General features: G+C 41.8%; 1 protein-coding gene across 1 annotated transcript in view; it reads left to right on the top strand.

The window, feature by feature from the left end:
* Positions 1 to 6,366: 6,366 nt before the first annotated feature.
* The window catches only part of tbx15 (T-box transcription factor 15), a 48,134-nt gene continuing 40,600 nt past the window's right edge, over positions 6,367 to 13,900 (top strand). Inside the window, exon 1 of the mRNA XM_073474128.1 lies at positions 6,367 to 6,553. Within this exon, the coding sequence (XP_073330229.1) occupies positions 6,367 to 6,553 (187 nt within the window). The remainder of the gene's footprint in view (positions 6,554 to 13,900) is intronic.

The following is a 13,900-nucleotide window of genomic DNA, read 5'->3' as shown; positions in this document are numbered from 1 at the left end:
GTTTTGCAAAGTAGCTACTTACTGAAGGTCGCTCACACTGACACTCCACTGACACTCTGAGAGGCGTATGAAGGTGGGACACATGGAAAACAAATTGTTTTGCGTCTTTAATTAGCACAAGTGTTTTCAATGAGTTTGTCGTTACATTATTTAAAATGATGTGTTCACATGAAGGGGACAACTCTCAGGGACAGAGGGGGTCTGGACCTCTCTGTCCCTGCTGGGATTTCTGTGTATGGTTGTGGTTCAGGTCCACAGTTCTGTTCACACCGGCAGCTCATCAGATGTTCTTCTATCTAGATTAGAATTTGATAGGATTTATGAAATCTATCTAACAAACATGAAACACAACAACGGGAAAATAAAACATGTCAGATTGAAACCAGCTTTATGGTTCTCTGACTCCTGATTCAAACTTGAAAGTGTTCGTCTGAGTGTGACTGCTCAACAAAACACAGTTCATAAAAAGTGCTTCACACAGCAGAAAGACAGGCGGAGAAAAGAGAGAGCTGAAAAACAAGTTCACACAAGAAAATACTTTTGAACATGAGCAAACAAAGTTCAGGTCACAGTTAAAGCCAGAGAGTAGAAATGTATTTGTATCAGCCTGCAGGACACGTTCTGATGTTCTGATGCCTGCAGTAAACTATGAAGCAGAGAGAGGACTAATGAGGTTCTGTGGTGCAACAATTGGCAGCAGTTACTTCCTTTATGACTTTTGTGCTGAAGATCACTGTGGACCTTCATCTACTCCAAACTATTATGACCAATTTAGTTTCTATTGCCTGCTCATGTTATACAGCGTGCAGCACGACACTGTTCACCGTCACACACTGTCCCTGATCTTCAGCCCTGCTGCAGGGACACAGCCTCAGCTGGGCCGCTTCACAACGCCACATCACACCTCAGGAGGATGTGTGTGTGTGTGTGTGTGTGTGTGTGAGAGAGAGAGAGAGAGAGAGAGAGAGAGAGGAGGGGATAGTCGTTTTCTTATTGAACAAAATAAATGAGAAAATGATTTTTTGCAGCATTTTTCATGAACAACACATGCATATTCTGATTACACAAAGCTCACACTCAATAGATCAGCACACTACATTTTCAGACGTTCTTAGTTTTGTCTCATCTTCTTTCTCCACTCATTCCTTCTCCTCTTTTTCTTTCCTTCTTTGTTTCTTTCTCATCTTCCCTTTTTTCTTATTTTTATATCACTTCTCTCTCGTCTTTCCTTCACTCTTCCTTCCCTGATTGCACCCACTCATACTCTCCCCACAGTTCATCCTCCTCCTGCTGTTTCTACTCCTACACTTAAAACTTTTCTGCAATCACACTTTCTTTAATTGAAAATGCACTTCTCTAGTCCTTTAATATCCCTGCAGGGACTGCACACTGCACACACACACACACACACACACACACACACACACACACACACACACACACACCATGGAGCTGGACTGCGCCGTGGTTTTTCCATCCCGGTGTTTACCTGGGAACAGAGCGTATCCTCGCTCGGTTTATTTCCCTTTGGTCCCTTTTTCCTGTTGGCACGAGCAGCTGACAGAATATAAATACAAATATATAGACTACATGTACACACCGCGGCGGGCTGTAAATCAGTGGGAGCTGTGAGGAGCGCAGTGTTGTGACAGAGACGTGTCTCTGCGCGGAGGGAGGCTGCAGTGATGCCGCTCTGCGACAACACGACACCGCAACTGACCCGTTTTACGCGCGCGAGTAAAAAGTTTAGTAGAGTCGTAATAAATGTTTCTTTTTAGAGAAATGGTGGCAAATGGAAACAGCTACAGTCTGGGTAGAAACAAAATAAATATAAAACGAGACTTTTTGTGTGTGTGTGTGTGTTTTCCTGATGTTGAGTCCATGCAGTCAGCAGCGGAGCCGCTTCACCCTCACACCATGGCCTGTTGGCTCATGAACGCATCGCTTTCTAACAGTAATTTAAACAGATAACATTTCAGTGTTTTTATCACAATAACACGCACTCGACTTATTCTATGATTTAATCACGCATTTCCTGAACATGGAGGTCTATTTATGGAACTGTAGCGCTCTTAATGGCGTGAAGGCCAGCAGGCATCCAACAGTTTCTATCAGTTGTGATTTTCTTTGGACATTTTATGAGCGGATAATTGCGACTAGAGCCGGAACAAGATGTTAGGTGTAGATCACGTGTGGTTCGGTCATTAAACTGGAGGAGCAAAGGAGAGAAAACGCGCACATCCAAGGTCCGAGTGACGTAATAATATACATTTATTAATGTATTTAGTTTGGTAGTTTCATGTCGAATAATTAGAGTGTAATGTTCAGACTCAGAAAAAAAATCACTAAGACCAGAACAGATTGTTTGGATAATAACAGGCTGGCGCGAGGTCCAGCGCACTGTGGCTAAATAAACGACAAACACATGTTGATTAAAAACGTGTTAAAAACTTAATCCAGTGGGAGATGCAGTTTGTTTCCTGATTGACTTCAGAATGCATTTTAGTTGGATGGGAACGAAGCAGGTTTCGCCGCTGGGCTGCAGCTGCACGGCCTCGTTTAATAATCACATCTGCATAACAAACGCTTCATTTATTGTACAATCCGATTTCACAAAACAGAAGAAAAGCGCAGGATGGCTCCAGATAGGAAACGATCTGGATCACTGTGTTATTATGGGCTATTTGTTAATTCATTGTAATGTGCAGTTGTTCTGGAGAGCCTTAACTTTTTAAAATGTGACTTTCAGCAGACCTACAGTTTCTTACTGAACTCCAGCTCTTTATAAAAGTCCTCTCCGCGGCGGTTAAAAACCTTAACAGACAGATGATTTCTTGTTTGCGCACATTTATTTTCTTCTCTGGTGTTTTTTTTGCAGCTGTTTCGTTCATCCAATCGTTTCAACAGTCACCTGTGAGTCTTATGAGATGCTGAACTCTGACTCCTTGGTTGTGATCATCTCACAGTTTATAATTAAAAGCACAATTTAACACGCGCTGTCATTTTAAACCAACCGGATGCTGCTGATTTAGTATTTTCCGCCTAAAAAAAATGAGCGTCAGGTGAGAGCAGGATCTTCTCTCACAGGCCTGAGCTCGATCCTCACATCCTCGACCGGTCTGAGGCTCCTGCAGTTGCTCTTCACTCTATATTTAGAGCGCGCAGTCCTACGGGGGGATCGCAGTCCTTGGGCCGGGGTGGAAGGTGCTGAAACACCCGGAGAGCTGCTGTCACTCTGGATGCTTTACTGCCCGCTGCATGCTTGGTCCCCGGGGTCACTGGGGGTCAGAATCCCCCTTTTACTAATTGAACATTAACGTTACGTTGGGCCGTTTCCGCCCACCTTCTTCCACGTGTCAGTCTGGTGGGATGAGGTCACAAAACAAAGATCCTTCAGAGACATTTTGGGTTTATGAGTGTGAGAAGCCCAGTTTGGTAAAAAAAAAAAAAAAAACGGAAAACCAAACAAAACTGTGAAGAATAGCGCGTTTTATGAGCCGCAGCGCAGAAGCTGCTGCTGCTGGATGGAGTTTGAGTCTTTGAGAGAAAACATTTGAACGCATTGAACTTTATAAAACATACCTCACATAAACAAAGCTCTGGAGATATTTATACGACTGAATTAAAACGTTTAGATCGTGCTTCACTTAATGAGATGCCATCGGAGCTATAATTGGGATCTACACTGCGAACAGTTGGTTTTAGCTTTTACTGCTCGTGTTTAACGAGTCTCCTTCCTTTCACAGGGATTTCAAGCCACCCTGCACCCTGGATATTCAGCTCACTTGTTTACTTTGCCAGAGGTTTACGCACGAAAATCCCCCAGAACATGCGGATAGAGTCTGCACGGCGCTCTGTGAATCCCAGTACAAGTGATATTCTTAATATTTCACGCTCCGTATTCATCCCAAACTGATTATTACTCAATAATTATTTTTAGGCTCAAATCAAACAGTCTTAGCACGAACAGTATTTATAGTAAAGGAGCACTCTGTAGTTCTAGTGAAGAAATGTTAATGAGAAGAGAGAGATCTTCATCGGCTGATTTTTTTCTGCCTAAACAAACTAAATAATCAAACTATTTGTTTTCATGACTGAATAAATTGAATAAACAAACTGACTTTAAAGGACAACACAATTTATACTGTTTTACTTTGTTTCTATGTGGCGGACCCTGCCACCTTTCTAGCTTCAAACAGAGTTCTGGGACCTTATTTTCCTCTGAGAACAGCTTGTTTATTGTATGTATGAAAGTTTATTAAAATTCACAAAAAAATAAACATTTTTTCTTAGTTTGCATTATGACCTCGTTCATATTGTAAATATTAAAATTCTCTTTCCAAAAGTACATAGTGCCTCTTTAAAGCCTCTAAACGCCCGTAACATTTCCTGCATTGATCTGCATGCAGGTCACATTCACCTGTAGCGGCGGTTACTGATCAAAAGTCACTTCACTAGAATTTAATTGAATTTAGACCCAAACACTTTTAATTCACCTTCAGACAGTAAATCCGCAATACATATTTTTGTATTCTTATATTTAATTACACTTGTGTTAGCTGTCTTTGTCTCTGTCTTCTGTCTGTCTTGTTTGAGTTTTAATCCAGGAGCGCACTTTAACATTCCGACGCACGGCGGTGACCTGTGGAGAGCTGCAGGTCCAGGAGCTGCAGGTTGACCTCAGGCCTGCTCGCTGCGAACAGCCGTCTCTCTCCTCTGACGGATCAGACGTCCTCAGCTCTTCTTCCTGATCGTTTCGTTTTGCCGCAGACGGGAAATGTGTGAAATGTTTTTTTCGCTGCGTGATCAGCCGAAATGTTGTCCGGTGTGTTGTCCGGTGTGTGCGCTGCAGCCGCAGCTGCAGCAGGCATGCAGGCTGACCACATGCAGCTCAGAGCAAAGAGAGAGGTGGTGACCTGACTCTAGGCCTTTTATTATTATTATTATTATTATTATTATTATTATTATTATTATTATTATTATTATACTTAATGATTAACTATATTTTTTATTTTTATTTAAATATTAACAGTAGTTTTCTACATCATGCTCGCCTATATATTATTTACTCTGCCACTGGGAAAAAATATTTACATCAGACCAAAATGAAAATATTCAGTTTTTATTTTCCCAACACAATATTAAACGCAAAACGTTTCTTATTCAATTCTCATATTTAAAACAGTTGAATGTATTAATAATTAATGGAGTAACTGTCTGTGTGTTGTGATATTCTAAGGTGATTTTACCTTCAACATGATTGAATACATTAATAAATGAGTTAACAGATGATTAAATCAGAGCCAACACAATAAATAGACGACAGGTCGTTGGTTGACAGGTCGTCCTTCTATCCGCTCCTGATGATCGAACTCTAAACTTGCTGTTCAGAACGTGTGTTTCTCCGGAGTTATCGCTCAGTAAGCCGAGCAGCTCTGCTCCTTTTCACTCGCTAATCTTCTCGTTCCTTTTCAGCCCGGAGCTCGGCCCACCTGTCCTGCTGCAGCTCCGCGCGGCCTCCTCAGCTGTTGGCTCACACAATGAAGCTGTAATGTGACTTTTCCTACAATCCCTGGTAATGATGGAATCAGCGGCTCAGACACACTTGGTGAAAAGACGGATATTAAAATGACTTTGGGATGTTCGCCATGAGGCCGGGGCGTCGGCTGACACTCCTGAACCTGGATGATCCACCTTCAGGAGGAGAGCTGAAGCTGCGGGATGTGACTGTTGAGTCAATCAGTACATCACTTCACTCAGACTGACGCTGTTTATCAGTTCATTATTCACTTGTGAATCAGACACATGTTTAATGAGACAAAGATAAGGGGCTGATGTATTTTCCATAGGCTACATTATGGAGCCAGTTCATCAGGCTGCTGCAGTCCGGATGACGGTTCCTCTTCCAGGACGCGCGTCTCCCTCCGCTGCCATTGGACGGAACACATTGTGTCGCTGTCTTTCCTCACTTCTCATTGGATGCGCGGGTTTGACAGGGCGCAGGAGGGCCGCCCCCTGCGCCTGAAAAAAAAAACTCCTCCAGAAGTGAGTATCAATCAGAGAGAAGTTCGGGGGACAGAAAGAGAAAAAGAAAGCCGCGGAGTGGAAGGACTGAGAGACAGACCGCATCAAAACTATCACTCCTCCCGGACTTGATCTCACGCGCAGCCGGGATGGCACAGTCTGCCGTCCAAAGTTTGACGCAGCGTTACTAGTCACAGTTGGGATTACTTTGGACACTTGGTGAGTTTGCGTCCCGCTGTAAACACTGACGTGTGCAATTTTTTTTACTGTTTTGCTCCACTGCGTTGGACGGACGGAGTGGGTTTTTCGCCGCGTCCCCCCCGTCGGGTGGATTTGAGAGAAATGAGTGAGAGGAGGCGATCTGCCGCAGCTCTGAGCTCGAGAGCCCACGCTTTTTCCGTGGAAGCCCTGATCGGCTCCAACAAGAAGAGGAAGCTCCGGGGCTGGGAGGAGAAGGAGCTGGAGTTGTCCATGGAGAGCCTCGGCACGGACGGAGAGGACCCGGCGCACTGTCTGGATATGGACCCGGGTCAGTGCGCAGACATGCATTACACCGCTCAAATGTCCGGATCTCCGTTATATCACTGCAGGGCCATGCACACCGACGAGTCAAAACATGGCTCCATTTTCAATGACCCAACCCTCGACAGGGCATGTAGCTGTGAGCTCCACGGTCTCATGTGAATGTGGAGTTCTTTAAACCCACTGAGAGAGTCCGCTCTGCTGCAGCGCTGCCACACTAAAAGAAAGTTTTACTGTTGTAGCTGCAGCTTATAAAGCTGATGGTTCGGGCCTGTAGAGAGTCAGTCATACCGGTGCACTGTCAGGGACATCACACTAAATATGCATCAAGAAAATTACATTAAGGAGCTCATTTACATCAGCAACACATCAAATGATCAAAACAAGTTCATTAAAGATTTTAGCCTGAACACATGTGAAATAATTAGACGGGTCTGTTTGTCACTGCGGGTTGACCTGTCCAGGTTTTGACTCCGGACTGCTGGATTTATTAGTGACAGAAAGAAAACAATGAGTCAAAGCGTGAGGTTGTGTTGCTGCTGGGACGCTGTGTGCGCGCACTGCGACTGAGGCTGCAGGGAGGCCTCGCTCTGTTGTACCAAGCTCCACTGGCATGAAGTAAATGGCCTGATGCGTCTGAAACAAATTTAAACCTTTTGCAAGCTGCTCAGTCCCTGCGCACAATTATAATCACGCGTCCGTGTCGCGCCACAAGCTGAACATCCAGTACTGTGCAGGTGTGTGAGCGCTCAGAGAAGCTTTCAGGTAAACAATTTAAGACTTCAGTCGAGGAAAATGTGTCATCAGTGCATAGATTTGTAAGAAATAAAATATTGTATTTTTTGTATGAATAAATAAAAATAAAAATAATCAATAACCAGACAACCTTTGTGTAAAATATGAATAAATTATGAGCTGCAATAATGGGAATGCAGGGCATGTTTCCAAACAAACACATATAATAAAAAAATGTCAAATCATATTTACAAGAGAAACATCCAGGAATTAAAAGACTTCTGTATTAAAACAGATTTAAAAAAGTGAATTCATTAATTAATTTAATCTTTTCTGTATTTAATTTCTTTATTATAAGCACGTGTTAGCGAATTTTTAAACAAGCATTTTTAGGAACAGCTACACTTTTTATATAAGAAATTCACTTATAACAACATTGTGGGTCCCCTATTTTTTACAATTCACGGCTGATTGACGTGAACTTCATGTTAATAGAATTTTCAGCACATGAACTGCAGCAGTGCTCTGTTTTGTGAATTAGCTGCAGGTGTAAAACTACTCTGGCTGCCTGCTCTTTCATTTTGGTCATCAGTGTGGAGACATGAACTGATCATACAGAGCTGATAAACCTGCTGCGCCGCTCAGGAGCGACTTTATCAGAGCTGAAGTGATTTTTGAAGTCGGTGCTTTGAGCGGAAACATGTCCAAACTTCCTTTTTAAACCTACAGATACAGAAGCTGCGCGGCTTGAGTCATTCCTACAAGTTCATTTTTGTTTGAAATTCAAGTTAATGAGTTGAAAAAAGACAATGTTTAACTTTAGTCATTTTCTTGCAGAACTTTTAATTGGTTAAAATAATCTTCCTGGGGATTTTGGATCCAAATGAGTCCAGTTTTTAATAATTAAATATTAAATTGGGTTTGAAATACGAAATCGATGTTATCCCATATGTGCAGCAAAGCTCGTTAAACCTTTGCAGGAATGTAGACAGACAGAAATGAAGCGTACCTCTGCGCGCTGCTCAGACAACCTCAGGCCGACGCTGAGTCTCGCCGCCTGCTGCAGTCTGACCTCCGGGGCGCAGCGCCTTTACGCGCGGCTCCCCCGCTCTGAAACTGAAGGTCACTAGAAAGCAGAACTTTAAAGCGTGAGAAAAGAAGAGGGAAGTTAACTTCCACTTCACCAATGGGATTTAAAGAAGGTGATTTTGTTTCTCCTAGGAGCGCTTTTGGAAAGATTGTTGTTGTCGCTGACATTAAATCACAGAACAGTCTGCAGTGTGAGGGAGGTGATACTAAGCCTTGATTTCAATGGTAAACAGCCTGTTTGTGTGTTTTAAAAGGTCAAAGATAATCAACAGAATTAGAGCAGGCGTCATTAAACAGCCCTGCAGGCAGTCTCTAATGCTCTTTGGATCCGTGGGGCAGAAAAGTCTTTCTGTTCATCATCTACCGGTTTTGTCCGGGGAGTTTTAGGATTTGTGGCTGAATGAATTACCCAGTTCCCGGTTCCTCGCCCCCCCTGGTCCCGCTCATTAGCAGGCGGGTTCCTGGCAGGTTCAGCGGGTCCTGCTCGGGTCCTAAAGCCTCCGCTTTGGCGCGTCGTGCGGCGGTGACCGAGAACAGCGAGTCTCTGTGGTCAGATTATGTGGTTTAGAGGAATCCTTAACGGAGTGATTTTATTTTTACTCAACTCCAGGCAAGTCTGGAAGCTGGTTGGTCGTATAACACGTTTATTAGCCTCAAAGACAAGGGCAGGACTGAGAGAGGCTCGGGCTCTGAACCAGGCTCGCATTTAACGGCCTGCCTGGACGAGCTGAACAGCTCAGTTAGCACAGAAAAAGTAGTTTTGTTAGACCCCACAAAACTACTACAACCAAGTCTCCATAATATTTACCCTTAAGCCAATAATTAACAAGTCGAACTACATCTTGTATAACTTAATATCTAATGCTATTTATAAAAGGCCCGACCCAAATTATGTGATTTACAAGCTGACACTTTTCGCTTTTACGCACAGATTACGCACACAAATAATTCACTCCAAACGTCTGACGTCTCCCTGGGAATCTGTTAATTAAGGCCCAGTTAATATTACTGTATAATATTGTACTGATACTAAAATGATTTAAACGCTCGTCCCTCCACAGTGCATGTGTGAGCAGTCATTTCTCCGTCTACTTTATTATCGCGCAGGCTGATAATAGAGATGTGTGTATGAGCTGGATTGAAGCTTTTACTGCTTCCTTCGTGCCTGAGTCTCCATCAGTGTGGAAACAGGTGCTCTCATTGTGTAGATTGGGTTACTCGGTGATTTCATGGATTGACACGTTGCTACTGTCCACTTCAGGAGCCTGCTGCAGCTTCATTAAACCTCCTTGAAGGAGTTTTTAACTGGTTATGAAACAGTCTCAATTTTATACCGGTGCCACTATTTGGTCTACAAAAGCAAACAGGACCATCAGAGAGAACATTTGCTATTTCTCTACAATTATAATATTAATACATTAACTTAACATGTGATATATATATATAATAACTATTAGAGTAGAACTTCCCTTGCTCATTTGTTAACCTCTTAAACTTTTGATTTCCCTGAAAACTGCCCCTTGACATTCAATTAAGTAAACAAAAACATTTTCACGCAGTTAAAAAGTATCACATACAGTATACTGCACATTCTGTATCTGCGTGTAACACTTCATTGAATGTTTGCGGAGCATATACGCCTTCAAATATTCAGATCCAAGACAGCACACTTTTTTTTTATTGCTGCACCACCACAGCAAATTGAAACATTGCAGATGATATGAAATCATTACAGTTTCAGCCTGCAATATTCGGTATGTTTGGAAACTTTTTGCATTAAAATAAAGTTCTAAAGGTTTGAACAACGGCTGGCTGTACAAAATGTTCGGAAAGATGGAAAATCAGAGAGGTCTGAGAGATGAATCCTCTCTGTTTGAGACATCTTAAAAGAAAATTACACATTTTAAATCAAGTGAAGAATTTCTACCTGCTACCGCAGTAAAAGCAGTTGCAGCTGCATGTCAGAGTAATGATAAAGATGATTCCCAGAATGATTCCAGTTTTCCACATCTATCTGCAGCTCCAAGTTTAAAATCTCTGCTTCAGCATCATCAAAACTGCCTCCCACGAGAGGCAGCCAAAGTAAAAATAAAGAGATATAAATCTATCAATGTTAAATATATATTTTCTCCCCAAATAAAAATTGTTACAACTTCATAAAATACACATTTAATTTTCAATCGTCATTCTGACTAAAATTCCCTTTATAATTTCATTCAAAGCGCTCCCCCCCTCCTTGTGATATTTTCATGCTTTAGTGATGCTTTTGACTGCATGTGAACTGTGACACAGAGGACGACCTGATGTACAGCACTGACTTGATTCAATTCAGACCAATTAGTGGGCTGCTATGGATGTTAGCCTCATTTTAATGAGGCCTGGCATGAACTGATTGGGAGCCCTAAACCACAAGATACAGGCCCCCGAATCTATGTGTGTGTGTGTGTGTGTGTGCGTGTGTGTGTGTGCGTGTAACCACAGCAGATGTCAGGGCAACGTTCTGCTGAGGGGGCAGATTTTTGTTTATTATTATGTTTGTATTCATTCAGCTTTGAATAAAACTAAACCAAAGCTTGAACGAAGATGTTGAAAGAAAACCTTCACATAAACTCGATGCTGTGTGATAGCTGACTGAACGTTACGTCCAGTTTGAGCTGCAGTCACATTTTGTTTGACCTTTAGAAATTCACTGACATCAGGCCTGATGTTTGACTCTACACATGACAGCTATACTGCGGTTACACGCGTGCACACACACACACCAACATATTGAAAATCTCATGCATATTCTTGCACTTGCCGCATAGTGAGGACCAAAGAAAAGTACCAACTGCGTGAGGACATTTTGTAAAGTGAGGACATTTTGTAAAGTGAGGACATGTTGGCTGTTCCTCGCAGCTTCAGAAGCCTGTTTGAAGGTTAAGACTTTGTTTTCAGCGTAAGGCTAGAATGAGGTTTGGGTTCAGGTTCAGGTTCAGGTTTGGGTAAGGGGCTAGAAAAATGCATCACATCAATTAAGGTCCTCACGACTACAGAAGTACAAGTATCTGTGTGTGTGTGGCTGGTGAGTGGCAGAGGACAGGTCCTTCATCCTGATGACAGGACGGACCGGGTGGAGTCAACAGGCTCCTGCTTGGCCGACATTTCCCTTCTCTGCATCTCGGAGGCGTTCCTGCTAAATTATCTTATGTAGTCGGGCGCGTTGGTTCTCTGGAATGCGTCTGTTTCCTCTGAACGCCTCCGTTTCACACAACATCCAGTTTTAGATGCCTGTTGCAGATATGCGGCTGCTCAATGTGGCTTTTCAGGCTGCGTTGGGTGCAAATATTTAAGCAGATTTCAGATTGGATGCCAGAAACTTGACATTTGTCAAGTTTCTGGCAGTGTCAAATCTAGTTCCTGTCAACGTGAAAAATCAACTAATTATTATAATATAATATATAATGTTACATAATATTGTAACAGCCACAATCTGTACACTGAAGACATTATTTTAGATGAATCTTTATTTGGGTAGAAGAGACTTATTTTGGGCCATCAAATGATAAATAATTCAGTTACTGAACATCAAATGAGGAAAAATGTTGGCTGCAGCTCGATAATACGGCCTTAAAATAATATTGCAATATTTTTAGGCTATTTCGCAATTTTTAAATCTCCTCAAAAGCACAATTTTTAATAACATCAAATGTTCTATAAAACTTTGGGAACAAATGATCAGAACACGGGTCTAAAGGGGGTTGCGGTATTCATATTATAACTCTTTTTATAACTTTTCGCCAGTATTTCCATTTTCTGCTGCTTAATAGTTCCACTGCACTACAATTTAGAGGCAGATATTGTACTTTTTACTCCACTTCATTTATTTGGTAACTGTATTTACTAGTTACTTTGCAGATTGCATGCTGCATTAGAGCTGAATATCAGATCCAGTAATTGTTCAGACCGATAATTTATAGACCCCTAGTATACAGAATACGTGTGGATAAATGTGTAGTTTACTTTTACTTGTACTTTTGATACTAAGGTATGTTCATTCGGAGCAAAAAAAATTACTTTAGATACTTCAGTACATTTAATATCACAGTGCTATTTGTTTGGCTGAATTTCCCTTTAACCAAAGTCATATTTTTACATGATATCTTTACTTTTACTCAAGTAAAGTCAAGTAAAGTTTACTTTTTACAACGTTGTATTCACCCTGTATGTAGGCTATTGTCTGTATACGGTATATAAATGTTTTATTAGCAAAGTCTGAAGAACAATCCCTAATCTTACTTATTTGGATGCTGAATTACTGTCTGTTTACATGATCTCATTTTATTGGTCCCATCTGAAGATTACAACACAACAGTGCAGGCTTTTAGTTTTTGGGTTGTGATTGGAGCCGTTGGCCCTGTCCTCTTCCTCTAACATTAGCTGTATGTGTACTAAGTGTTTTTAATAGAGAGCGAGGGGCAGCTGACTGCCTGATAGACTGTCCGAGTGTGTATCTGCATGTGTGTGAACAATCAAAAGGAGAGGAAGGGGAGAGTAATCATGTGTGACAGTCCTCGCTGGCTGCAGCGACACTGGAAGGATCTCCCAAGTAGATGATGGAAAGTCTGTCTCTGTCTCTCTGTGGTCATTATTACAGCCCTCCACCCTTTCTCTTCTCCTCCTCCCTCGGCTCTTCCTATCTCCATCTATCCTCTCCGTGCTCTTGTTTCCAGCCGGGTTGGCTCGGTGTGCGCTGCGGCGGTTTCGCCTGGGACGCTGTCCAGTCGCTCAGCAGCTCTGCATTTGCATAACCATATTTGTGTGCCCTTAGTCTGCCAAGTCAACCTCCTCGTGTCAGGGCCCCCAATAAATAATACATTATTAGATTCTTTTTTATTTTTTGGGTGGTGGTGGTGGTGTAGGAGGGGGTGGAGGATATTCAGCTATAAACTATTTCTGAGAAAAGTGAAATAAGAGATAGCATGTGGTGATCTTATGAGAGTTTTGTCGGGGTAATGTGCAGTTTTGAGGTGTTGAGCACTAAAGTTTTTACATCCCAGCTGGAAAAACTATGATGCATTTAGATATTTAACCCAAAAAGTTTCCTTTTTAAAAAATAAAAAATAAAATAAATGACACCAGATGTGCTAAAAAATATTTAAAGGTCTGAGTGAAAAAGAATTCATTGGTGTGAAATTCTTCAGAAGAAGTGGGTTTGGATGTTTAAAAGTGTTTTTATTAATTGGCAAAAAGTAAAAAGCGTCTCGGATTTAGAATCTGGTGTAATTTCTAATTTCCTGTTTCAGTTTAAAGCAGGGTGCCCGACTGTTTCCTTAGAGGGCCACAGATGAAACTTAATTGTGCATCAAGAGCAGAAAGCAAACACATATTGTTTGTATAGTTAAGAAGTAAAATGGTACCACAAGTTCCGTTAATTGACTGACTTCCCCTACAAAGTGTCACTCTGCATGCCATCCTCAGATCATAAAAAATATTAACAATCAATCTACACATTAAACAAAAAGGTTAAAGTTATTTATTTTGTTTTAGA

This window comes from Pagrus major, chromosome 9 (genome assembly GCF_040436345.1).
Source record: "Pagrus major chromosome 9, Pma_NU_1.0".
In the NCBI taxonomy this organism is placed as follows: Eukaryota; Metazoa; Chordata; class Actinopteri; order Spariformes; family Sparidae; genus Pagrus; species Pagrus major.
Note: the sequence above shows the minus strand (reverse complement) of the source record. Positions and strands in the feature narration are given on the sequence as shown.